Consider the following 27,685-nt stretch of genomic DNA (forward strand, 5'->3'; position numbering starts at 1 on the left):
GTAGGCACAGTGCCTCACACCCGTAATCCCAGCACCTTGGGAAGCTGAGGTGAGCAGATCATGAGGTCGAGAGATCCTGGCCAACACGGTGAAATCCAGACTCTACTGAAAATACAAAAATTAGCCAGGCATGGTGGCTTTTGCCTGTAATCCCAGCTACTCAGGAGGCTGAGGCAGGAGAATGGCTTGAACCCGGGAGGCAAGGTTGCAGTGAGTGGAGATCCAGTGGAGGTTGCAGTGAGTGCCACCGCACTCCAGCCTAGCGACAGAGTGAGATTCCATCTCAAAAAGGAAGAAGACACGGCAAACCGCAGTGCCATCCAGCCTGCCCCTGCTGTCTCCACACATGCTGAGACTCCCTGCCGCTGGCCACCTACACCTCACAGATCCCAGCACCTCCTGCTACCTCTGACTTGGCCCACATGGCTGCTGGACCCCTCACCCTGCCTGTCCCTCCACCTTCGCCCACACCAAGAATTGAGTAAAAATTGATATCCATAATTCCTAACTCTCCCCTGGCTCTTCTCACTGACCTTGCCCCCATTTGGGGGGTTCCACCTAATCAGAAAGCAGGCTGCCCTCATACAGTTGCAGCTTAAGCACCTCTGACCTCTCACCCCTGCCCCATACCTCCTAGTCCCGCATCTTTCTCCTTCCAGCCTCCCTTCAGGAGGGAGCCTCCTACACCCATATGTGTGCTTTCCTCTCCTCCTCTTTCCTCCCCCACTCCTCTTCCAGCACCTTCCACTGGGATCCCTGCTGTCACCCATCAGCAGATGAATTCCACAGCAGCCATTTCCACCATCACAGCAAGGCTATCTGCCCACCTGGCCTTGCAGCCTCCTGAGCCCTCAACTCTTTGCTATGGACACGACTCCCACTATTCACGCTGCTGTTTTCAAATCTTCACCAAGCTCCAGAGTGAGCCCTCTCTTAATTCCCCAATTTCAGTGCACAGTAGAGGCACCCTGGAAAGACATTAGCCGACGTCTGCCTGGCTACATTCATATTCTCCAGCCCCACCCTCAGCCCACACTTGGGGCCCCCTGATGGGCAATAATGAAAAGCCTCTGTCCCCAGTGCCCCTGTTTTTCTGAGGCTTCCCATCAGGGTTCCTCCAGGTACCTCCAGTTTAGGGAGCAGCGCCTCTGCAACATCCTCTTCCAGAACAGATGGTGCGATGGGGACGGCACCATAACTGCTGCGACTGAACACAATTAGGGTCCCCATTCAGAAAGAGCACCCAAGGCCCACCTGGTACACACAGGTGGTATGATGGGGAACAAATAAGAAGCAAGTCTCCCTCCACATATGGTTCCCATGAATGGACATTGCTGCCTGAGGAAGGGGCTCAGTCCTTTGAAGTTAAATTTAAGCTGCTCTCTCCTTATACAAGCCAGAAGCCCCAAACCTCAAAGTGAGTGTGTGTGTGTGTGTGTGTGTGAGTGTGTGTGTGTGTGTGAGTGTGTGTGTGTGTGTGTGTTGGAGGATGTGGGGCTGATGAACCCAATCAGAACCACAATGTATTTGAGACACTCTCCTGTGGACAGAAGAAGTGCCAGCATGTGTCATCATCAGCTGTGCCCTCCCTGGCTTGACCGTTAATCTGGCTGACCAGAGTCCCCAGCCAGGTCTCTATTTTTGAACTGGCAGGAGGCCCACTGCTATTTACAGGTGCCCCCTTCCCCTTGCCTGTTCACTTTGATGGGCCCTTCTCTCTCCTGATTGTGTGTATTAAAACCTTATTTTTGTTGCTCTGCCTCTGCTCATGTGTCTATATGTTTTGTAATATATATCTTATATTTTTATTAAATATATATTAATTATATGTAACCTTAACATTAGATATAAAGATTGTAGGCATATAGATATCTTACAACCATAAAACCTAAAGAAACTTACAGATCAACAAATGTAGGGACCTCATAAAATTCAAATGACAATTTTAATGTAATGGAACAAAGGCAGAACAGTCACTCCCCTCCACCCTGAGAAAATGGCTCTCCCTGCCCACATGCAGACTCTCCTGAGATCTGCCTGTTGGCGGCACGCATTGCAGTAACTGGATGCTTCCACCACTTGTCCCTATGTAAGTTACACAGAGGCTTCCTTTGTACATCCTGCAATGAAGTCTTTTGGCCTTCACTTGGTGAGAACACAATATTTCCTATTAACTCCCTGTGCATTTTTAAAAATATATCTCTATAACAAAGAAAATGTCACTCCCTGGTACCAAAGAAATGTTAACTAGATAAAAATACAGACCTTGAGAGGATATGGAAGCTCTCTGCTAACCCGATCATCGAAATGAACCAAAATATGTTCATCTTGATCGGTTACTCCACATCTCCAGCAATATGACCCTGTAGGCAATTGATCTCCTCCATTAACATTTACAAAATCAGGCTTCAGGTCAAAGCTGGTATGGTTTGCTGACCCCTCTTCTAGTAGAAGAGACATTCAATAACTAATTACACAAATAACAACCACTAAGTGCTATCAAGTAAAAGTTCCCAATGCTTAAAACCCTCTAAGAGTAGAGATTGAACCTATGCAGGCAGATCAGATTGCCCTGAGGGAGTGGGTCTTAGATTTAATGTAGTTAATTAGTCAGGCGAGGGCAAGACTACTCCAGACAGAGGAAACCACCTGGGGAAAGGGCTGGGGCAGAAGACAGTCTGGCAAACCCAGTTGGAAAGACGCTTATGGAGCGGGAGCAGGAAGAGTGAGGGCCAGTGCCTGTGAGCTCAGGCTGAAAACAGCAGGGAGGCCAGCCCCTGTGAGGTCCTATGGGTCTTGTGAGGGAATTAGGTCTCTATTTAAATACAGAGACTGCGGCACAAGAAGTAACATGCTCAAGGCTGTACAGCCTGCACAAGATGGAGCTGGAAGCCTCCTCTGTTCACCTCCAGACCCAACTTCTGTATTCTCTTTGTGTTCATTTTGGTTCTAGCCTTGCCCAGAGTCTTTACAAGTTTCCCTCCATGCAATTCCAAAATCTTTCAACAAAACAAAAAGGAAAGGAAATTTTGTCTGCACCTAGGCTATCCTATAGTGGAAGGCCTAGAGGACTGGGGAGAGCTGTGTTCCCGCTTCTCCTTTCCTCTCTGATGCCCCCTTTTATGGAGTCTTAGCAAAGCTTTCTCTGTCCTTGATGTCAAAGGAGCCTTCATAATATTACCTGGGCTCCTCCTCTTGTGTTACCATGCCCTCTGGGTCTCGCCCTGCCCGCCTCTGCACTCTGTCCTCACTGCCTCACTTCCACGCTCCCCTTGGGGACACTTGCACAGCTTGCTGCCCCATGAATGCTCCACGTCCACTTTTCAGTTCCACGTTCCTCTGCTGGAAGAGCACGTGCCTTGCCCGGCACTTTTGTCTGGACTCCTTCTTTTCTTTAAGAATCCACCCAGGAACAGCTTCTGATGCTTCTAGGTCTGCAGGAAGCTATCCCCGGCCCCTACCTCAACCAGCCTGAGTGCTGTGCTCCCCTGCAGGGTTCACACAGTTCCCAGTGTGAATGGCTGACATCCCAAACTACTGTTCACCTCGGCCTCCCGCACTGCACCCTGAGCTTGTGAGCTCTGTGACAGCAAAGGGTTTATGCAAGGGGCATTTGGCACTTTCCACATGGAGGTTAACCCATTTACCTTGTTAATTCCATTCGTTCCCACCTCTTAGGAACCTGCATATTTCTATCCTTCAGATTTCCTACCATTGGACCTTACAGCAGCATTTCTTAAAATGGGGTCCCCAGTCCAACAGCAGCAGCATCACATGGGAGTTTGTTAGAAATGCAACTTCTGGAACCCTCCTTGGACTTCTGGGATCTAAAATTCTGGGGGTAGGTGCAGTGATCTGTCTTTCATATCCCCTCCAGCTGACACTGAGGCAGGCTAACGTTTGAGAACCACGGCCTCCCAGGAAGTCATTGCTCATGAAATTGTTGATTCCCTGAGGACAGTAACGGGTTATTTTCAATCTGGAAAAGAAAAAAGAGTAACTGAGGAAATGACAAAGAACACTTTTACTTCAGAAAAAGAATTTTCTGACTTGATATTTCAAATATGTGACTTCCAAAGAAGGCCTAGTTTTGCACAATTAAAAACAAAGTTGATTCTGTCTGGCTCAGTCTGCCCAGTGACTTCCACAAGAAATCAGATTCAGGTCCTTGTGCCTGAAGGCTCCTTGTCAAGACTCTAGATGACACCTTCTCCAAGAGCAGATAAGGAGTCACCTTGGGCTCCTCAGGCTGAGTATACGTTTTCTGTAGGGAACTTCAGAAAGAAATGGTCAACATTCATTCCTCACTTCACCAGAGAAAGAAGAAAATGTCACATGCCTTGGATTCCCTCTTTTTACCATGACTCCACTGAGACAAAACTCCTAACACAGAAACCAACACGTATTCTCAACATTGGGTACCTGCTGGAGGTCCTGCCTTAGCCCCAAAGCCTCAGGTTTCCATGGGGACAGGTTGGTTGAGAACTGGTGGCCCAGCTCTCAGCCTGACACCCAACAGTATCCCCACCCAGGGGGCAGATGGCAGTGCAGGCACAGGTTCTGCAGGCTTTCATCTTGTGGAACCTATGTTAGAGGGTGTGCTCGTCACTCGCCATGCCCCAGAGGAATCAGCAGGGACATCAGGACTGAGAGAACACATGGCACATCTGACCTCCTGTCCTGGAAACCCCACATCTTTCTGACTGTGCCCATCACATGGACAATATCTGGGCAAGTTCTGCTCTGCACAGTGTTCTTTCTACCAGGCCCACCCATCTGAGGATCCAGATGCTAGGAACACACAGATACTGAAGGAGCAACCACCTGCCGAAGGTGCAGGTACCCCTGCATCCATCTGCAGGAGGAAAGCCAGAAACCACCATATATAAGGATTCTTTGGCCCTAAAAAATGAACCAAGTATTTAGGAGTAACACAGTGATGCAGAATGACCCACCCTCGTCATTCTACATATAGAATCCCCAGTATACACACCCATTAAAGCCTCAAGATTCTTGCTTCATACAAACATCTGCTTACAGATCCTGAACACACACACACACACCCCAGTGGTGTGTTGCTAACTGCTTAATAAAATGCTCTCCAGGGGGAAATCGGAAAGCCTAGATTTGTGCTGCTTATGTGGTGTAAATATCTCAGCATGACTAATTTTAAACAACCAACCTAATGCCACTGAACACAGAGCTGAAAAGAGATGTGCCGTGCCCAGTGGCTACCCCAAGCTAGCAAAAGTCAGCTCCAGCACAGCCACATCCTTTCATAGGAATACGTGTACACAATCTACCTGTACCCGGAGTAGGACCCTCAACTCTCACCCCAAATATACAAACGAAACCACCAAACTACGTACCTCCGGAACACAACCTCCTCATGTATCCCGAACAGACACACACAACTAAGATAGGATAGGGTGGTCATAGCCTCCGTTAAAGGAGAACAAACTTGCTAAACAGATGAAGAGAACAAACTATCCGACAGCGCACAAGGAGGTCCTGCAGTAAAGAGGTGGAAAAGAAGAAGGAAAATCCCCAAATTCGCACAAGTGCGAAAACCCATGATTAGTGTCCCTGGCTTGACTGATGCTCATTATAACAGTGAAAAACACACCCTTGGGTAGAGATTTAAGATGTTAATGATTCACGTGATATAGGCACTAACGTGTGCAGCAATAACGCGTGCGCATCCAGAGAACCACCCAGAGCGTGCTTAACAGTGACATCCCTTCCCACCCCTTCATGAATAGTCATGTAAGGCTCCCAAAAAGGAGGTTTCCCCAGCATCAGTCAATGCTGTCTCACCTTTGAGCAGCACACTGTGATCCGCTGTCAGAGTGTATGTTCGCTTTGCAGTAACCTCTCTTGCTTACTTTTATGTTGGACTCACTCTCAAAGTAAGACTTCTTTTGTGCAGCAAAGTCAAGAACCTGAACCAGCCCACCAGCAACACAACTGCTACCTGTACCTGTACCCTAACTACATGGTACAGTAGATGGACTGCCCAATAACTACTCAAATTTGTAGACAAAACTCTACCCGCCGCAAATGCTCACATCACTGCTAAAACCATGTATGTACATATATATGTGCCCAAATACAAACATGTACAATGAACACAGTACCCATATATACTGTGAACCCTGAAAGGGCTAATCCTTCAAGATGGATCATGAGTGGCTAACTGGGCCTAAACTCAAAATGGAGCCAAGCAGCCATTTGCTAACTGCAGGTCTCACACATGTACCCTGCTTCCTGCAAAAACCATGTACTTGTGTCACTTTTGGACTTTCACAGCTGTCTGTTCCTGTTTATGCCACCTGAATCAAGGGGTACCATTTCATCATATGGACTTAAGAAATAAGATTGTGACTTGCATCAGTCAATCAGAAATAAACAACTTGTATCCCTCATTTGCAGAGTGAACCAGATTGGGATCTGAGGACGAACTTTCTCTATAAAAGATAATACCTCTCTTTGTTCTTTCAGAGTGTACCTTTGTTTTGCACTGAAGGCTGGGACTCCTTGATTTACAAACAGCTCACTGGAATCAAATTTCTATTTTTTTTCTTTTGTTGTTTTTTTAAGAAAATCCTTTTCAGTATATTTGTTAACAGTACGTAATGAAAATTCTATAAGCATACGCTCTAAAAAAAATCACCAGGTATACAACACTTGTGTTAGGCATCACCCAGAAAAAGAATCACATACAATCCCACAGCTCTAAAATACAGAAATCCATGATTCTTGAATGCAAACACAACCTACACAGCCTCTCTGTTTCCAAATACATGCACTGAACCTCCCACATCTCCCACAGTACAAAATACAGAAGCCCCATAAACTCAAATACACACAGAACCACAAACTAGTTTTATCAAATACATATAAGTCCACCTCACAAACACTGAGAACACACATACGAGTGGCAACACCAAATTCTGCGAGTATTACATTTCACAACAGACACAGAGGACCACTAAGTCTTAATATACCCAAAACCCCTCATATACACACTCACAAACTACCCATGAATACACACCCCACCCTCCCAGATAAAACCCATACAACACCAAAAACCCCACAAAAACACCAATAAAACTCTCATATACACACACAACTTTCATATACCCATGGGCACATACACACTCACGCAAATATCCCCATTCCCTGAATGTGTAAATCCCCCAAAACACTATCCAATCAATATGCTACATCTCCGGAATACAACCTCCTCACTTCATCCCCCCAAACATGCCCAAACACATGTACGAACACTCTAGCATTCTCCAAAGAAATACACTTTAAATACTAACAATCCCATATTCTATAAATAGACTTAGATAATTCATCTATCTGCTGATAAATATACACACAAACCAGTATACATATCCAAGATGCACAGAAATATCTCCAGCATATCATTTATGAATACCCATAAAAACGCTTCCCAATCCCAAATTATCCCAATCTAGTATGAACCAGCTCCCACATTGCCAAGTACTAAACAATAACCATATCACACACCTCTAATAGATATAAATTCAACTCTCTCACTCTCCGGTATAAAAAGAGAACCTCATCCCTCTTTCAGACACACACATACTAAATTCCCAGAATATACAAGCCTAATAACCACTTACTGAAAAATACAAGCACATAGCTCCACAAAGCATTCATCTAAACTGGCATGCCCTTGAACACACACACAAACTCAATACTCATGTAGTTCTCTACATGCCCTAAATATACCCACGATTAACTAACACGCCACAAATATGCAAACATGCCACCTCATATCCTCAAATACACATACAGTTCCACAATACCGGCACATATGTAATCATACTTCCAAATGCTCACACAGAAATAACTCCATCTTCCAAGACACAGAATCATACAAATTCCACCTCACAACTGCACACATTCATCCTACCAGTCCCCCAGTAGACATGGAACTGCCCTCACACATTTAAATAGCCATACACATCCCCTGAAAATCATAAAAAGAAACACGAATCACCATGCATGTCCTGAGTACACAAATGGTCTTCCTACATTTCCCAAATACGTAAACCAGAGTGTACATCCACAAAAATAGACACAAGCACTTTCTCTATTATTGCCCATGTGCACAAGATATGAAAGATAATTCTTCCAAATCTGCCAAACATTAGACAAATACAAATCCCCAACATTCATCTGAGAAAACACGTGGAAAATATATCTTCACAACCCAAATCACAAATATCTAACCCCAATTCTTCTGGTATACATATCTTACATCTCATATCCTCCAAATATAAACTCTCACTCCTATAGACTCTCACAAAAACAGTTATGACCTTCTTTTTTGGGGGGCGGGGAATGGAGTCTCACTCTGTTGCCCAGGCTGGAGTGCAGTGGCACGATCTCGGCTCACTGCAACCTCCGCCTCTTGGGTTCAAGTGATTCTTCTGCCTCAGCCTCTCAAGTAGCTGGGCATGCACCACCGCACCCAGCTAATTTTTGTATTTTTAGTAGAGACAGGGTTTCACCATGTTGGCCAGGCTGGTCTCCAACTCCTGACCTCAGGTGATCCGCCCACCTCAGCCTCCCAAAGTGCTGGGATTACAGGCGTGAGCCATCGCACCCGGCCCAGTTATGACCATCTTTAATCCGCAATCTCCAGACAGACACCACCAACCCACATGTGTGAATACATATTAGATTCTCGCCAATTAAATACATACCAAATTCCAAACTAAGAATTCATATAAACACATTTTCACATACACAAAACCACCCCCACAAATCTCACACCCTCCGAAATCCAAAATAAATCTTCCTGACATTCTCAAGTACACACTAACCCAACCACCCAAGATACATACGTGTGTGCAGTAAATTTTAGATACATGTGTAGCCTGCAATTTACAAATAATATACCACTAGTTTTTATTTGTAAATTCCACATAAGTAAGCGATTCGTATAGAAGCTTTTCTTGACTTTGGCTACACTCTTGCATCCACAAACAACTTGTGCTACTAAGTGAACAGACTATGACTAATGGCCTGTTCTTCCGTTCGCAGCTGCTCATATCATTGACAAATGAGTGTATTAGAACAGGCATGCTGGCTGATCATTCTGATCAAATCAACAAGCTTCACAACTTACTCAGTGAGGTCATTCGTGAGAATTTCACTGATTTTACGAGGACAGGAACTACTTCTTCGCTGAACTGCATCACGGTTTCAACTGCTGAGGTTTTCCTCAAGCTTCTGCATTGTTTGGAATAGGAGAGGCACGGCGGAGACACACTTTGGGGTTCCCACTGCATTGTTAAACCCTCCTCCCTCACTTCAGGGCCAGGCTAGCAAGGGAAAGGAGCAAGGCCTGGGCATCCCGCAGGGCCCCCGTAGGAAAGCTCTGAACGCGCCCGCCTTGAGCGCCGCCACAGGCCTGCTCTGGCCAAAATGTGGGGTCGCCCCGCGGACACTGGTGACCAGTGGGAGCATGACCAGGAGGCGATTACCTTCTAATCACACTTGGCTTTATTTTTAGGTAACACCAAGAAGGACGCCATGAGAGCGAAGGCCGTTGGGTAACCGCCCTTTGCTCTCGCGCTGCGCGTCTCCCCGCCATGAACCGCCAGCAACAGACTCTAGGAGCTGTTGAGGGCGGCCAGCGGCGCGCTGGAACCCAGCCTGCCTCAAGGCTCGTGCGCAGGCGCATGGGGCAGGCCTGGAGCCCGCCCTGGGAGCGCCCCCCTGGAGATGGGGAAATGGAGGGACGAGGCACCTGGGTACTTCCTGGGGCCAGACAAGGCCTTCTCGTTTGAACCTCCATGACCGTGCCTCTGAGAAATCAGTGCGTCCGCAAAGGCCACTCCCAGTTTTCAGTAATACAAACCTGCATTGCATGCACTTAGGTGACACTCTTGCTGAAAGGTTTCCCTTTGGAGGGTTTATCCTAAAGCAAAGTATCCTCAACTTGCATGTTTTGCATTCCTTTTGGACTGCATTTATTTCATTCCTGCTCATTCCTTTCAAAAAATAGTATGCCCTGTTTTCCTACTCAGTCTGGAGATTCCATTAAAGAACATTTCTGGCAAAGAATTTTAGACCTGAAAACACACTCCAAAATACAGCTTCTTCTGACTCCATTCCCAGAGTTTTTCCGACCTCATTCAAATGATTTCTAGAAATGTTTTTGTTATAGCTTTGATCAATTTCAGCTGACAGAGCAGCAGGTAGTAAGGGAACAATTCCACACTCCCCCACCCCCAACTCTGCAACACAGTGCAGAATTCCAGTTGGCAATAAAAATCTAGTAGAGAAGCAACTCAGTGACTTGAGTTTGTAATAGCTTCAGAAGAAACTTTAATCGTCACATCCTTTCTGCTCATTTGCAGGATTCCTATCGTCTGTCTCCATGTGATAACACTGAAGAGCCTTCACGTCTACGCTGGCCCAGGGCCTCAAGTGCAGAGACTGAGAGCTGGGCAGGACACAGCATGGAGCCGCCATTCCTCTACTGTTCCCTGATGGGGTGGAAGAGCATGTGTCCTCTGAACAGGGGATCCAAGCCCTGAGATGTTCTTTCTCAGCAGTCAGTGTGGCCCAGGACTTTCTATGGGCATGCTCAGAGAGGAGTGGCCAGAGGACTTCTGGCCACCACCTCCCATGGTCAGTCTTCACAAATTACCTTTGGCTAAGTTGATGTCTCTCCTCCTGGGGTCTAGGACTTCAGACATGCACAGAAGTGATTGCAGAATTGAGACAAGACACTGTTCCACAGTATAGTTTTTGTATACTGGTCAGAAAAAGACTCATTCAAATCCTGTATCAAAGCCATGTGTAAGAATCTTGAGAAAGCATCCGCTGACTGACTTGACAAGGGAGGAAGCAAAAAAGAATTCTGAGTATGATATTTTTGCCTCAACATCCCTCTTAGATGAAGTTATTGATTGAAAATCATTTAAGTTTGCCCCGTGATAAAAGGTCTAATCCTCAGAAAGATCTCCAAAGCATTTACGGTTTGTTTGGTTTTGTTTTGTCAAGTTTACCATGATTTCACTTGAATTGCTCTCCGTTGATCTTCTCAGCTAAGATCGAGATAGAGTTGCACAGCGGAAGAGGGCTGCATGTAAGAAGGCAGTTCTGTCTCAGAGGACAAATGGCCTGGGAGCACCCAGACAGGCAGTCACTGTGTGGAGGTCACTCCCCTCCCAGTGGCCACTGTGGAGGCATTTCATAGAAATGCTTTCTGGACCATTCAGGTTTAGAGTTGGGACAAAACCAACAATTCATGAGGATATTGGACAGGAGTTAGGAATGACCTCACACAACTGGGGCAAGGAGGGGAGAACCCTGGCCTTGAGACTTGCAATCCACCGCCTGCCCCTGCAGTGTGGTCCCTGTTACATTTTCCTGCAACTCTGCCTTCTTGAGCCCAAATGTCTTCAAAAGGGGTAAACGCTTCGTAAGTGCCAACAGGGTGTGTTTCAGTGAATGTTAGCAATGTGCACCGGTCTGGCTGAAGGCCTCTTCCTTTCCCCAACACCCTCCCATCAGTGCAAAATTATCCCGCCCAGCAGGGAGTGACGTGTGTGTCTCAGAATATTTTGTTGCTGTGCTCTGAGTACTCACTCCTCATCTCCTTTGACCGGTTTCCTAACACTCCCCTTGTTCACAACACAGAACATGAGTGTTCTTTCCTGTCATTTTGACGCTGATAAACGGACAGTGATTCTCAGTGTGAAAATGAGAATGAAGTTTTTTTAAAGACAGGCTGTTTCACACAGTATGCTGGGAAACAAAATGAAAGGATTTCTGGTCTTGGTGCTATAGGTCGCATAGCCACTCTTTCCTGGATTGAGGCTTTCCAGCAAAGGGGATGGGAAGTAAGGCTGGCCTGCTGGTGTGGACAGAGATTCCAGCAACATACATGACCTGGCGGCACAAGGATTGCTTCTGAAACAATGATGAGCACACAACCACCTAATAGCCTGGATCAGCTGAGACCATCCTGATTTCAAACACCCAGTCCCCTTGCCTTCCTAAGAATCCCTGTGTTTTCAGACTGAAAACATGTTCTGAATTGTGTTCAGGAAGTGCATCCCCTGTTGAAAGTCATCAAGAGTGGGAAAGAGCCAAAGTGGGAAGGAGCATGGGTTGATTGGCACAAAAGGAGGTCTGTTGATAAAGAATGGAAGTAAAGGGGAAATCAGGTATTAGCTTTTGCTGTGAGTCAGGACAATTTGAAAGTTGCCTAAAGAGATGCACACCATCTGTGTTGCTGCCGTCCAGTTGGAAGGGAAACTCAGGTTCTTGCCTAATGGCTGAAGCCGTTCACAGAATGTCCCCCACCCCTACCAGCTGCCCACTGCCCCTCCCCCTCTGCAGAATGTCTGGGGGCCTATGTTCCAAACCTATTTACATTCAAATTTTCCCTGCTCCACTTGGACTCAGGAGCATCTGCTGAGCCAGGTCACTCTCTTGGTCCTACCCTTGACTTTTCTCATTGCAGAAACTGCCAGACAGCGGTGGTCAGTGCCCAGCCTGAGGGGATGGCTTCAAATGGAGGTGAGCCTGTAGGGATGGGGGCATTATCCGAGTCTGCCATGCCTCAACTCCTTGGGAATTCAAATTTGACACTGCCCCTGGGGACAGTTGATAGGGCTGATGTTGAGGAGGGAGGGAGCACTGGATGTCCCCAAGGACATCACACCTGGGGATGGCCATGGCACCCTGAGTCTGTGGTTAGGGAGGACGAATCCTTAGAGGTGGACCAAGATGCTTGGGGGAATACACCGTGTAGGGGAAAGGTTGGAGTGGATGGATTGATCCTTTCTAGAGGGAGACAGGTCATGTCATTGTGTGTTTGTAGGGAGTGGTGGGATCGTGTTGTGCTGGTGGCCCCGGGAGGATGACAGGCAAGCCTGAGTCCTGTGCCGTGTCTTCAGGCACCTGGAAGGTGCCCTTCCATAGTGTTCAGAGGAATTTAAAATGGAGTTTTCTAGATCTTAGGGAGGAGTGGGGAGAAGTGGTCTCAGCCGGAAAACTGTTGGGTGGGTTGACTGTGACAGACCTTGTAGTGACAACCTCTGGGTGGGCGAGGCTGGGGGTTACTGTAACTGCCACAGCCTGGAGCCTCTCAGCTCCCTCCCACAGCTGGCTTCTCTGTCAGTTCAGGTAGCTGTTGGCTTTGATTTAACAGGGGTGGGCAGATGGGGGAGTTCAGGCAACACAGGGCCTGGGCTTCCTGAGTTGTTCTGAATTGCTTGCCCTTTTGTGGAAGCTCAGGTCTTCAGACCCACTTCCTCTTGTCTGCTAGCTCATGGCCTGTCCTCTGCACTTTGTGTTACTGTGGAGATGAAGAATTTGCTCCTATTCCATTTATACAGCCTCATGAGTGGGGGACAGGTGTGGATTCTTGCTGGTTCTCAGTGGAAGGGTCTGGAAAGGCTGGTTTCTAGCGCACAAATAGGAAGAGGGCTCTCTTAATATTATTATTCAGTTAGGATGTGCGTCCTGAATGATGAGGTGCATGTACTGTATCCGTTATTCCCCTTGACTAGAGACTGCAGGAGGTGCCAGTGAATAGAGATGCGTTCCAGACAACTTTGCCTTCCCTGGCCCGTGGCCCAAGAACCTCTTGTTCTTGGTTGGCCACTATGTTCAGTTATTGGGAGCTCAAAGGAGAAGGACCAGAGATGGGCTCCTTATCCCACTACCTATTGTAACCTGAGCAGCAGCTGTGAAAATCCCTAGACACCTCCCCTGATAGCCCTGCTGCTCACCATTTGCTGGCTGTGTTCTAATCGTGTGCAGCTGTTGCTGGCTGTTCAGTGACACTAACTCAGGGGACTCCACCACTGCCTCTCAGACCTCTCCCTGGGAACAGAGCTTCCTGAGTGGCAGCTGGGACCATCAAGTACTGAGGAAAGGGTGGCCCGAATCTGACCCCTATTTAGCACTTGCTGTTGGTGGTGCCAGGACAATCACTTGTATGCTGGGCATGACGAGTTATGGATTATCTTCAGGGTTCGTAGGGCACTGGCTTGGGAAAGATTTCCATCCAGTGGTTTTCTTTTGTTGTGTTTGAGCTAGGAAAGACAGGGGTTTACAAGAGCTTCAGGAAAAGGCTGATTGAAGAGGAGATGGAGCCATAATATTCGGAAGCTCCTGACTTCCTGTCGGCCTTCTGAGTGCCAAGCATTGCCCTGGGGTAGGCCCCACACCTGTTGCTGAGCACGCTGAGGACCACCAAGTACTGAGAGACTCATCCCTGACCCATGGCTTGGGAGATCCTGTGAGGCTGACAGGGTCTGCCAGGGACTCCCAGGGAGACCCTCGGGCAGCGAAGGCTTAGCTGTTGCTTCTTGGGGGACAGGGGTCAGGGAGTCTTGGTGACCGGGGCCAGGCTCTCTAGTGGAGCGACTCTCCCATGGATGAAGAGAGCATACGATGCACACTCAGGGACACTTACAAGCTGCAGAGTTTCCCTGTCACATGCCCTCAGCTGTTGGGACTCCCCTCTGATTCCCCAGTGACTAGTGTGGACCTGGAGACCCCAGCTCATTCACCTCTTTCCTTTGTTTCCACAGCATACCCAGTGCTGGGACCAGGTGTGACCATGAACCCTGGAACATCCCTGTCTGTGTTCACGGCTCTGCCCTTTGCCACACCTGCTCCCAGCCCGGCACAGGGGCCACCCCTTATGACTGCAGGGGTTCCTACAGGCGGCCCACTGGTGCTGCCTGCCTTCCCCAGCACATCTCTGGTGGCAGGACAGGATGGTCACGGCCCAAGTGGGGCCGCGGCTTCCAACGTCTTTGTCCAGATGAGGACAGAGGTGGGGCCTGTGAAGGCCCCTCAGGCGCAGACCTTGGTCCTAACTCAGGCCCCCCTCGTCTGGCAGGCTCCAGGCACCCTCTGCGGAGGTGTCGTGTGTCCGCCTCCCCTACTCCTGGCAGCTACTCCTGTGGTACCTGTTATGGCTGCCCAGGTGGTTGGGGGCACCCAGGCCTGTGAGGGAGGCTGGTCCCAGGGCCTTCCTCTTCCACCACAACCACCACCAGCTGCCCAGATGCCCCCCATCGTGTTTCCAGCGAATGCTGGGCCATGCCCACAAGGGGCTCATGGAGAGGGCAGCCTGGCTTCCTCCCAGGCTAAGTCCCCGCCGGACAACTCCTGTAACCCCAAGAGTGTCTATGAGAACTTCCGACTCTGGCAGCACTACAAGCCCCTGGCCCGGAGGCACCTTCCCCAGAGTCCTGACACCGAAGCACTTTCCTGCTTCCTCATGTGAGTGCCCTCGGGGCACCGGAGCTGTCCTGCAGCTCACATGTAAAGAGGCTGCTGGGTGAACAGGAGAGCTTGTTCATCCTCTCTTCAGGGGAGCTTGCAGGGCGGTTGTGAGGGTGATGGGTTGCACTATGGGAAGGTACATTTTCAACAACATTAATCTGGCTGCGGCTCAGGACAGACTGTCAGGGGCCTCATCTCAACTGCCCGTCACTGTCCCATGAGTCCAGTCAATCCTTACTTTCAATAATTTTCACAACAATGTTTACAGAAGACCCAGGTCAGAGAGGGTTTCTGGTGTGACGTGAGCTACGGTTTGGGTTTAGGTCTTTGAGTACACACCCCAGTGCCTCCCCTTGAACCCAGTATTGATGGCCAGGAGCACATCACATCAGGCTGGGAGGAGGAGCTGCAGGGCCCAGATGGAACCTGGTACATGCCCGCAGTTCTGCCGAGGTCCAGTTAGCACAGTGGTGGTGGAGCCTTCACAGGGGGATGGTCTTGGGCCCCACACTGGGGTCGATGCTGGGCAGGTATTTGCATCTTCACCCTCAATCCCTCCCAGAAAAAGGGACAATGATGCTTCATTCAGGGGATGGTGAAGAGATGACTTGAGCTCACATATGACATGCATAGCACAGTGCCTGGAACATGCTATGACACATTACATGATAGCAATTATGATTACTGTCCCCATTACTATCATTATCAGGACTAGGCCATCTAGGAGAGAACTCCCCAAAGCCACAGGCTCCATTGATAGCTGTGAGTGCACCACGAGTCCAGCAGCCCAGGGCCGTGGACTGTGGTGACTGTGAGGCAGCAACGTCAGCATCTGGAAGAGTTTGTGGTTTCATTCCCAGTCCCTACCTCTCTCCACACTGCGGTGCCTCTGTGACCCTGTGTTTCCCGCTGATGAGCAAACGGGAGCTTGAGCACATCCACCTTGCAACACACTGGCCATTCCCCTAGGGAAGTTCCCTGCCTGGGGTGTAGGTGAAAGGTGACCCCATCTTCATCCCCAACAATCTCACTGCCCCCCCACCCTGGAACTGGTTGCATTCCCCCTTGGAGTGGAGTCCCGGTGCACTGGGGACCCTGATTCTTGGAGTGGAGCTGCCCCAGGCTCACAGGCCTTTGCCATGTCTCCTGTGGGAATGTGGGAAGCTGTACCTGGCTGCTTGCAGTGGGCTTGGACACGGCTCTGCTTTGGTTCTGGACGTGTGCTCCTGCTCCTCATGCTCTGGGACCCTGAGGCTGCGTCCCCAGGGGCTGCCTTACTCTAGAGTCCCCAGGAAGCTGGTTAAATACTCAGTCCTGGAGCCCTGGAACCTGCACTTTAACCCTCGCTCCCAGGTCATTCTGTGTGCACGCTGTCTCAGTCAGCTCAGGCTCTGTCGTAACAAATCCCATAGACTGGGTGCTTTATCAAGACACATTCATGTCTCCCAGTTCCAGAGGCCAGTAGTCCCAGACCAAGGTGACAGCAGATTGGGTGTCTGGTCAGGGCCCTCTTCCTGGCTGGAGAGAGCTGCCTCTGGCTGTGTCCCCTTATGGCTGAGAGGAAGAGCCCTGGCATCTCCTCCTGGCCTTATGAGGGCTCCAATTCCATGACTGGGACCCACGCTCATGACCTGCTCTGACCCTGACTGCCTCCAAATACTGACACACTGGCCCTGAGGGCTTCAGCACAGCAATGTTGGGGGCACACATGTTCCACCCATAGTACTGAGTTCACTTCTCAACCCTGAGGACCTGAGGGGCAGTCGGAGAGGCCACATGGTAGCTTGTGTTGATGTTTGATCTTGCAGTCGTGTTCTGGGGCCTCAGGAGCCCACCTGGGGGAAAACAGGACAGGGACATGGCAGGACAGGTGTGCGGAGGACAGGGACCAGGGGTTGGGACCAGGTGGGCCTGGGATGAATGGTGGGCTTATAGACTGGGACTGACTGCACTGGTTTACAGCCCAGTTCTCCGATCCCTGGCCCGGCGGAAGCCCACCATGAGCCTGGAGGAGGGACTGTGGCGGGCCGTGCGGGAATGGCAGCACACAAGCAACTTTGACCGGATGATCTTCTACGAGATGGCGGAAAAGTGAGTGTGGGGTCCTGGGGGCAGGGCCCGCATGGCAGGGTGAGAGTGAATGACAGAGGCCCGGTGGCCGTGGTGGCTTCTCAGCGTGGAGCATGAGGAGGATGTGGACAAACACAAGACGCTCTGGGCCCCTGGCTGCCTCAGGAAGCTGCTCCTACCACTTAGAGTGCTCTGGGGTCTCAGTGCTGCCCTAATGGGAAGCAGCCCCTGCCTGGCCTGGGGCCTACCCCTGCCTTGACACTGGAGGTCATAGCGGGAGCAGCCAGCATCGCAGCCCAAAGTGGGTCACCTCCAGCTGTGGGGATGGGGAGAAGGGGTGCTAGTGACTATAGACAAGAGTGGGGTGCAGGCTCCTCACAGCAGTGGCCAGAAGTCGGTTTTCTCCCATCCCAGCCCGACCAGGTTGTTGGGTCGGGGAGACCTATGCCCAGGACACCGTGAGCCCCATCTCTGGCCTGACCGCCTTTGCTCCTGGGCAGTCCTGTCCGTGAAGACAGACAGCAGCCTCAGGGGATAGGGGCCCTGTCCTCTGGGCTCAGCTTGTGCTTCTTCCTGATCATTGGTCTCCCAGGCCTTGTGGCCCTGGCTTATCTTTGAGGGGCCCACAGTCCCAACCTCAGGACTCCTGCATCTGGGCATCATCCCTGACGCCTTCTGCCATCAACCCCACCCCTGGCCAGCTGAAACCTGGAGGAGCGATCCCCTGGGACCCTCCTGGACATCGTGGCCCTGACTTGAGTCAGGAAGCCCCGTTGATGCCATGGGCTCTGCAGGGGCCGGGTGAGGGAGGGTGAGCCCAGAACTCTGGGAGCAGCTCCCTCCTGGGACTGGGGGATGGCACCTAGTGAAGGCCTGGACAGTCCACCGGAGGCACTTCCTCCCATCCCTGCCCACGGCCACTGCCTGGTCCTGGGGAAAGGGGGTCTGGACCCTCTCAGCACAGCCTGGGCCTCCTTCACCCCCAGGTTCCTGGAGTTTGAGGCTGAGGAGGAGATGCAGATTCAGAAATCGCAACTGATGAAGGGGCCCCAATGCCTGCCTCCTCCGGCCCCACCGAGGCTTGAACCTCAAGGACTTCCAGCCCCTGAGGCGGACAAGCAGCCAGGTATGGCTTCCCACATTCCCACAGGAGCCATGGCAAAGGCCAAAGGGGCCAAGGGAGGCCACCGTGCCCACACCACATGCTTCCCTTCAAGAGGGAGATCTTCTCCCTCCAACAGGACAGCTTCCAGGAGCATATGTTGGGTATTGACCTGGTCAAGTTTCCTAGCTACTCTCTCCCCTCGCTCATCCAAAACTCCACACATGCTCTGCCCAGGAAGCAGGGATGAGCGAGGAGAGTACACGGCATATTGGTGGCTGTGAACTTCCTCCCAAGCGATGCTGTCTCACATGTGCCCCTCCTGCCTCCTCCGGGGTGCTGCGGTTCAGGTGGTCCTGACCCACTTGGGACCCACTTCACATCCCCAAGCCCTGCCCTCCCCTGTGTGGTGCAGGCAGGAGGAGTGGCCCTCACCACACCCATCCTCCTCCCTCTCTGCCTCAGTGTACCTTCCCAGCAAGGCCGGCCCCAAGGCCCCGACTGCCTGCCTGCCACCACCCAGGCCCCAGAGGCCAGCGGAGACCAAGGCCCGCCTTCCACCACGCAGGCCCCACCGGCGAGCAGAGACCAAGGCCCGCCTGCCACCACCCAGGCCCCAGAGGCCAGCGGAGACCAATGTCCCCGAGGAGATTCCTCCAGAAGTGGTGCAGGAGTATGTGGACATCATGGAGGAGCTGCTGGGGCCTCCCCTCGGGTCCACAGGGGAGCCCGAGAAACAACGGGAAGAGGGCGAAGTGAAGCAGCCACAGGAAGAGGACTGGACACCCCCAGACCCGGGCCTCCTGAGCTACATTGACAAGCTGTGTTCCCAGAAAGACTTTGTCACCAAGGTGGGCGGGCCTGGAGTGCTGGGGTCTGCAGGATTCCAGGGGGTAGCACTCCCAGGTCCTTGGAATTAAGCTCTGTTCCTTAGTTACTCAGCAGTGCGTGTATTTCCATGGATTTGAGTGTCTGTGTACGTGACTGTGTGTGTCTGTGTGTTGCTGTGTGTTTGTGTCTGTGATTTGTTACCGTGTGTCTTTGTGTGTCTGTGTGGGTGTGAGTGTGGAGTGTGTATGCTAACTGTGTCTGTGTCTTTTCCTGTGCCGTATGTGGGTGTGTTTGTGTGTCTGTGTGTGGTTTGTGTGTCTCTGTCTGTGTGTGCATATGCTACCAGGTCTGCGGTCTGTGTCTGTGGCTGGTGGTCACCATGATATGAGACAGCCCCACGAGGGTGGGGACAAGGTGCTTGCAGCTTTCTGCATCTCTTCTGGGTGTCCTTGGCTCCGGGTTGCTCCCTGCCCAGGAAGCTCACGCCTTCTTCCTTCTGTTTCCAGGTGGAGGCCGTCATTCACCCCCAATTCCTGGAAGAATTGCTTTCCCCACATCCACAGATGGATTTCTTGGCCCTAAGCCAGGAGCTGGAGCAGGAGGAAGGACTCACCCTTGCCCAGGTACCCCAGGGGCAGGAGGGACCCAGCACACAAGGCCCACCTGATTGTCTAACCCCACCCTGCTGGGGATGCTCGGCTTCTTGGGGAGCCACTCCGGGGTGGGAAGATGCAGGTTCAGAGGGAGTAGGATGGAGAGGAGCCAGGGAGGGGAGTTAGGATGCAAGCTGCAGTGAGGCCCAACGGGATGCCCGGCAGAGCCACACCCTCTCTCTTTGACATAAAGCGCAGCTGCCTCAGGCTTCCCTGCCTCCCGCCCAAGTGTCCTGGTCTCCACCACCCTGGGCCCTGCTCACACCCAGGGTAGTCCCAGTAAGTGCCCCCTTTCTTTCCGCAGCTAGTGGAGAAGCGCCTCCTACCCTTGAAGGAGAAAGAGCATGCGAGGGCAGCTCCTAGTCATGGCATGGCCTGGTTGGACTCAAGTTCTTCTAAATTTGCAGCTGGCCAAGGAGCAGAGAGAGACGTCCCTGACCCCCAACAAGGGGTTAGCATGGAAACATGCCCACCCCAGACGGCTGCCCGGGACTCTCAGGGACGAGGCAGAGCCCGCACTGGCATGACCAGGTCCAAAGACTCTGCTGTGCTTTTAGGATGTCAGGATTCCCCTGGGCTGAGAGCTGCCCGGCCAACCTCTCCTCCCCAGGACCACAGACCCACGTGCCCTGGCCTGGGGACCAAGGACACCTTGGATCTCCCTGGAGGATCTCCTGTCAGGGAGTCACACGGGTTGGCTCAGGGGTCAAGTGAGGAGGAGGAGCTCCCCAGCCTGGCCTTCTTCTTGGGTTCCCAGCATAAGCTGCTGCCCTGGTGGCTACCCCAGAGCCCTGTCCCTGCCTCGGGCCTTCTCAGCCCAGAAAAGTGGGGACCCCAGGGAGCTCTTCAGTCCCCATCTGCTCCGAGAAGAGGCCTCGGCCTAGCAGCCTCTCCTGCCACAAAGTCCAAGAAGCGACCTCTCTTCAGAAGTCCATCGCCTGCTGAAAAAACACCCAACCCAGGGCCTGGGCTCAGAGTCTCTGGGGAGCAATCCCTGGCTTGGGGGCTGGGTGGTCCCTCACAGTCTCAAAAGAGAAAGGGTGACCCCTTGGTCTCCAGGAAGAAGAAGAAGCGGCATTGTAGCCAATAGGGGCTTCCGGGCAGGTTTTCTGGTGCCAGTCCGCAAGGGTGGGGGTCTGGCATCCGATGCCCCAAAGCAGTCAAAAGCTTCTTCCTCCCCAGGGCTGATCTTGCTGGGCCTTAGCTTTGGAGGGTAGGGAAGGGAGGGGAGGGGAAGGAGAGGGTGGCTGAATGGGGAGGGCAGGGAGGGAGGGGAGAGGAGGGAGAGGGTGGCTGAATGGGTAGGGCAGAGAGGGAGGGGAGAGGAGGGAGAGGGTGGCTGAATGGGGAGGGCAGGGAGGGAGGGGAGAGGAGGGAGAGGGTGGCTGAATGGGGAGGGCAGAGAGGGAGGGGAGAGGAGGGAGAGGGTGGTTGAACGGGAGGGCAGGAAGGGAGGGCCTGGGGGGAAGGGGCTGGGGGATGGGAAGCAGTGCCTTGGGTGTCTCGTGTGTAATTGTGAATAAATGTAGTTGTGTTGTAAAATGCTCTCAGGGCTGCTGCCTCTGTCCTCGGGGCTGTGCTGCTCCGTGGAGGGTATCTGTGAGGGTGGGCAGAGGAACTGGGAGATGTCAGGCACTGGGAACCCACAGGGGCTGGCCCCACTTTCTCCCCCTGGTGTAGGGAGCCCCTTCAGTTGCTCCAGGGACTGACAGATGCTGAGGAAGCTCTGATCCCTCCCATCCCCCACTCACAAGGCCTGCCTGCATTAGGGAGGCTTCTTGGAACCTCCCTTCATTATCAGTATCCCCGGAAAATCCTGGGATTGGAGAGAGCTGGCTGGCTCTTGTTCTGCTTGGTGGGAGCTGAGGAGAAGGCAGCCGCCTGCAACATGGACATGGGGAGAGGCAGCCGCTCCTGCTTAACCCTCATCAGGAAGAGTGCAGGCACTGGGCTGAGCGGAGACGTTGAGGTGACCGTCCACATGGGTGTGTTTGGGATACGACGATGGGTGGGGAGCAGGGGAAGTCACTCTGCCTATTTCTGGGCAGGAGAGAGTCTTCTCCAACTAGCTGCAGCAGATGCTGCTTGCTGTGGCCACAGGGACTGGCCTCAGGGGCCCTCAGGGTCCTCCATGGAGCCCCCCACAGCTATGATTCCTTTCCCGTATGATGACTGAACTCATGTGGAATTGATGTAGACACAGATGTACATTGATATCTAAAACAGTTCCCTCCCAATACACCATCATCAATGGGAACAAGCATGACCAGCCCACCAGGCACAGGGTGGGTGTCTGCTAGTTCCAGGACCAGGGGGAGCTGAGGCCCAGGCTGAGAGGGGTTGAGGGTCGGCCACCCTTCTGCCAGGCACAGACCCCAAGGGCAGAGCAGGGGCTGCCTGGGATGTGGCATTGGCTGTCTGGGAAGTGCCCTGGGAGTCGGGGGCTAGGCATTCGCTGAAGGGAGACTTCCAGAGTCTGTGAGTGAGATGAGGACTGCATCAGGAGAGGGACCGAGGCTGGGGAGGACACTCTGCTCTTTCCCAGGTTGTCCTGTCCTCCCAGTCTCTGCTGAACTCCCCTCACCCCATGGGCCAACTTCTGCCCCCCTTACCTCTAACCCACCTCTTAGAATCTCAGATCCCAGCATGGACGGGACCCAGCACCCGCCCTGGTTCCCTCCTGGCCAACACCTTCTTCTCCACAGTCCGAGTTCTGATTCCTCCCCCAGGGCCCTTTTTGGCTCAGGACACCTGTGACTGCCAGGGCGCTGGTCCCAGCACTGCCTGCATGCAGAGCTGTGGTTATGGCGCTGGGGGCTGGCCCAGCAGCAGAGACTGGTGGGGTAAAACTGTCCGGTACACAGTGGCCTGGCCCCTCAGTCAAGTGACAAAGGGAGCCATGTTTGGGTCCTCTCTGGCCCCCTCTACCCACAGAACACAGCAGTCAGCCAGACAGATGCCCCTCTGCCCCCTCCCCTCTGTTCGATGTGGGCAGTGTTGGAGGTCTGCCGTCCTCTGTAGCCTTTGGGAAGGAGAGTTTATCTTGGCAGGGCTTCCCCAGTTCAGTGCACATCAGGCCCTCGGGGAAAATGTGGGGAGTGAAGAAGAGTCACTGGTGGGTGATGTGGGCAGCTCCCATGACTCCTCTACATTCAGGGCCATCGACAGGAGATAAGGTAGCACTGCCCCTTTGCAGGAGTTAGGAATGTTAAACGAGCCTTGTTTGAAGGGAACGTGGTCCATATTCTGGCATGTGTGGGTGCCCAGCCAACTTCCTCACCTAAGGGTTAAAGTGACACCCTGGGGCTCCTGCTGGTTACCCCACTGGCTGTTGTCTATCCCAATGTCCTTGTCCTTGTTTTGGCTGAACCATTCCTAGGAGGCAGAACTTGTGCTTCCTCTACCTCTGTGTCCCACCTGAGCCCTACGATCTGCCCCTAAATGGGCACAGAGGGGCTGACTGGGGGGCTCTGGCAGACTGAACACACGTCGCCCCCACCCCCACCCAGTTCCTGTGTTGAAGCCCTAACCCCAGCGTGATGGTATTTGGAGATGTGACCTTTGGGATATATTCAGGGTTAGAAGAGATCATGAGGGTGGGGCCCTAATGATGGGATTAGGGCCCTGGTAAGAAGCAGAGACCCCAGAGCTCTCTCTCTCCCTGACATGAGGACGCAGTGAGAAGGCGGCCATCTGCAGCCCAGGAATAGAGCCCTCAGCAGAATCTCACCACACTGGGACACTAACCTCGGACCTCCATTCTCCAGACTGTGACAAATACATTTGTTTTTTTAATATGCGCCACCACCCCCAAGTCTATGGCACTTTGTCCTAGCAGCCCTATGTGACTAGGACAAGGTCCATAATCTCAAGAACTTCCTTCCTGACTGGTATCTGGAAACCGTGCATCAGAACCACGGGAAAGAAAGGCTTGGCCCTTTGCGACTGTCAGTGCACCTCTACCCCAAGTGCGGTGTATCACACATGAACCAGGAGAGCCTGGGACGCAGTGAAAGGGAATCTGTAAATACCCATGATGTCGTCGCATCCACACTTGGGGAAGCCATACAGCTTGCTCACAGCAGGTGCTGGGAGTGTTCTGAGGCTCTCTGTCGACTTGGCCTCCCTGCTTACGCACCCAGGTCACTATCTGGGAACCGGTGCGGCTGTAGCTGCCCCAGGCCAGTTTGTCTCCAGAGACCCCTCCGTTCACCACTGGATGACAGATCCCAGAAGAAGCCATGGCCTCCTGGGAAACTCCATCTGACAACCTGAGTAAGGCCGGCCCCCGTTAGTGAGCATGCTGTGCTTTCTGACAGCTGCCAGAATGGACTTGATCCAGGTGGCTGCCCTTTTGTAGCTCACTTGGATTCTAACTTTAGTGTCACATGATGCCCTATGAATGGAACATACAATATGTGTCTTTCATATCTGTCTTCTTTCACTTAGAATAATATTTCCAAGGTCATCCACATTTTTAGTATGTATCATTACATCAAACCTTTTTTGTTGCTGAATAATATTCCATTAATGGATATACTAAAATTTATCCATTTATCAGTTAAGAACATTTGGGTTGTTTTCACTTTTTGGCTATTGTGAATTATACTTCTCAGAACATTTGCATACAAGGTTTTCTGGGGATGTATGTTTCCATTTCTCATGGCTACATACTTAAGAGTGAAATTGATGGGCCATATGGAACCTCTATGTTTAACCATTTCAGAAGGTGCCAGACTGTTTCCAGTGTACATGAACCATTTTATATACCCACTAGCTGTGTGAGGGTCCCAGTGTCTCTCCATATTCCGGCCAACATTTACTATCAACTCTCTTTTTGATAAAGTCATCTTAGTGGTTCTGAAGTGGCATCTCATCATAGTTGCATTTGTGTTTCCCTGATGTTGAACCTGTTTCATGTACCTATTCGCCACTTGTATATCTTCTTTGGAGCAATGTTTCTCAACGCTTAGTAATGTTTAACTGGTTTGTGTTTTGTCATTGAGTTATAAGAATTCTTTATATATTCCAGATAAAAATGCTTTAGAAGATATAATTTGCAGAAATATTCTCCCATTCTACGGGTTGTCCTTTACTTTCTTGATGGTACTCTTTGAGGCACAAATGTTTTTACTTTGGATGAAGTCCATTTTATCTATTTTTTCTTTTCTTACTTGTGGTTTTGATGTCACCTTTAAGAAACCATTAACTAGTCCTAGGTCATGAAATTTATTCCTATGCCTTTTCCTTTTTTAAAAACCATCTTAAACATTTTAAAGTGTACAATTTAGTAATGTTATGTGTATTCACATCATTGTGAAATTTAGATCTTTAGAAATATTTTATCTTTCACAACTGAAATTTTGTGCACATTAAATACTAATTTTCCCCGTACTCCCACCCCCAGTCATGGCAACCACTACTTGATGTTTCTGTGATTGTGACTACCTTAAATACTTCATATGAAGGAAAGTATTTGTCCTTTTGTGATTAGCTTATTTCACTTAGCATAATGTTCTTGAGATTGATCCATGTTCTAACATGTGACATGATTTCCTTCTTTCTGTAGGCTGCTTAGTCTTCCATTGTACGTATATACCATATTTTATCCTTTCATCCACCAACGAACATTTGGATTGGATCTCTTGGCCATTGTGCATAATGCTGCAATAGGGATTGTATTGAATTTGTAAATTGTTTTAGGTAGTATGGACATTTTAACAATATTAAGTCTTCAAATCCACATGCATGGAGATGTCTTTTCTTTTATTTGTATACTCTTTGTTTTCTTGTAGCATTGTTGTTTTGTAGCTTTTAGCATCCAAGTTGTTTGCCTCTTTGGTTAAGTTTGTTTCTAGGTATTTTGTTCTTTTTCATGCTATTATAAATAAAACTGTGGTTTTTTGTTTGTGTTCGTTTCTATCTTTGTTTGTTTTTGTAGTAGAGACAGGGGACTCCTCTCCTCAGGCTCTCTCGCATCTCTCTGGCAGACAGGTGGTCATGATCGTCTGCGCTGTGGGGCCCTATTATTCCAGAGCAAATGCTGGAGCCAGACTGACCCTATGGAAAGGCACAAGGACGTGGGCTGTGGTGATGGGCGCCCTCAGTCAGGCACCAGCTGTCCCGCGTTCCTGGCTTCCACCTCTGAGGCAGCTCCCCGACATTCTCCAAAGTCTGTCCACTTCCTTATCTGTTACAGTTGCTCTTGTCAGGGGGAGCAGTGGGCTTTGGCCTGTTTACCTGCACCCTCGTGTGTGTGCTACAGCCTGGCTTGGGACACATTTGGTCTCCATGTGAAGACCGAGATTGCGACTTTCTGTGCTTGGAGCCCCAAAAGGACAGGTGGGCCCTGAGGGACAGATGTCCCAGTCCCAGGACAAGGAACTTCCCCCAGGAGAGCTGCTCATGGCCCCATTTAACTCCCAACTCCCATGGAGGGGCTGACAGGGGTTCCCTGCTGGCTGAGGCTCTGAGCACAGGGACACCTGGGGCCTACATACCAGCCCTATGAGAAATAGGGCCAAAGAGCCTCATTCCCCGTGTGAGTGGTTGGTCACCCACACTTACGGGCCTCATCCTGCACAGGGTCCTGTAGCTGACCCACACCTGACATGCTGAGTCTTCCTTGGGCTTCATCCCCTGGAGTCATCCCCTATTCCTGGCTCCCATGCTGGTGGCCCTGCCTTCTGTCACAGATACCCAAGGACTCTCCAGGCCATACCTCAGTGACAGCAGCTTTGCCATCCCGCTGGCCTCGATCCCAGAAAAACTTCAAGAGAACAAGGCCCAGGATTTTAAAAGGGCTAAGACTAATGTTACAGAAAATGGACTGTAAGATGAGGAATTTTCACAAGTGTTCTCCAATTTATACAGAGAATGAAACAGAAATTGTGGAATTGAAATGTGCAAAAAGCAGTACTAAGAAATAGTGGTTTAAGCAGATGATGCTTTCACGGATTCAGGGCAATGACTGCTATCCACAGAGTGTGCAGAGGAAGGGCCTGGTCCTGGTGGGTAGCATGGCTGTGGCTCATCCAAGAGAATGAGAAAGGGCTTCTTCACCAAGCTCCAGAGTGAGCCCTCTCTTAATTCCCCAAATTCAGTGCACAGTAGAGGCACCCTGGAAAGACATTAGCCTCCGTCTGCCTGGCTACATTCATATTCTCCAGACCCACCCTCAGCCCACACTTGGGTCCCCCTGATGGGCAACAATGAAAAGCCTCCGTCCCCAGTGCCCCTGTTTTTCTGAGCCTTCCCATCAGGGTTCCTCCAGGTACCTCCAGTTTAGGGAGCAGCGCCTCTGCAACATCCTCCTCCAGAACAGATGGTGCTATGGGGACGGCACCATAACTGCTGCGACTGAACACAATTAGGGTCCCCATTCAGAAAGAGCACCCAAGGCCCACCTGGTACACACAGGTGGTATGATGGGGAACAAATAAGAAGCAAGTCTCCCTCCACATATGGTTCCCATGAATGGACATTGCTGCCTGAGGAAGGGGATCAGTCCCTTGAAGTTAAATTTAAGCTGCTCTCTCCTTATACAAGCCAGAGGCCCCAAACCTCAAAGTGAGTGTGTGTGTGTGTGAGTGTGTGTGTGTGTGTGTGTGTTGGAGAATGTGGGGCTGATGAACCCAATCAGAACCATAGTGTATTTGAAACACTCTCCTGTGGACAGAAGAAGAGCCAGCATGTGTCATCATCAGCTGTGCCCTCCCTGGCT

General features: G+C 51.0%; 2 protein-coding genes across 5 annotated transcripts in view; one reads left to right on the forward strand and one right to left on the reverse strand.

Moving 5' to 3' along the window:
- The window catches only part of LOC102120061 (glutamate dehydrogenase 1, mitochondrial-like), a 516,922-nt gene that overhangs the window by 279,052 nt on the left and 210,185 nt on the right, over positions 1-27,685 (reverse strand). The gene's annotated exons all lie outside the window — the stretch shown is intronic.
- LOC102119012 (NUT family member 2D) lies at positions 11,898-25,012 on the forward strand. 4 transcript variants are annotated; one of them, XM_045384635.2, is made up of 8 exons: positions 12,564-12,579; positions 14,604-15,303; positions 17,269-17,397; positions 18,363-18,502; positions 18,944-19,026; positions 19,072-19,329; positions 19,816-19,932; positions 21,643-21,681. In XM_045384635.2, the coding sequence occupies exons 1-8, from the start codon at positions 12,564-12,566 to the stop codon at positions 21,679-21,681; spliced, it is 1,482 nt and encodes a 493-aa protein (XP_045240570.2). The 4 variants fall into 4 exon arrangements, with proteins under 4 accessions (XP_073856791.1, XP_065376261.1, XP_045240570.2 ...); XM_045384633.2 differs by lacking the exon at positions 21,643-21,681 and adding an exon at positions 20,267-21,152; XM_074000690.1 differs by having other exon boundaries at positions 11,898-12,579; positions 18,944-19,329; positions 21,643-25,012.

Source organism: Macaca fascicularis, chromosome 9 (assembly GCF_037993035.2).
Source record: "Macaca fascicularis isolate 582-1 chromosome 9, T2T-MFA8v1.1".
NCBI lineage: Eukaryota > Metazoa > Chordata > Mammalia > Primates > Cercopithecidae > Macaca > Macaca fascicularis.

Coding starts and splice junctions, on each gene's coding strand:
- LOC102119012 (XM_065520189.1), top strand. Junction 17,398..18,362: donor TTCTACGAGATGGCGGAAAA/GTGAGTGTGGGG, acceptor CTTCACCCCCAG/GTTCCTGGAGTTTGAGGCTG. Junction 19,330..19,815: donor AGAAAGACTTTGTCACCAAG/GTGGGCGGGCCT, acceptor TTCTGTTTCCAG/GTGGAGGCCGTCATTCACCC.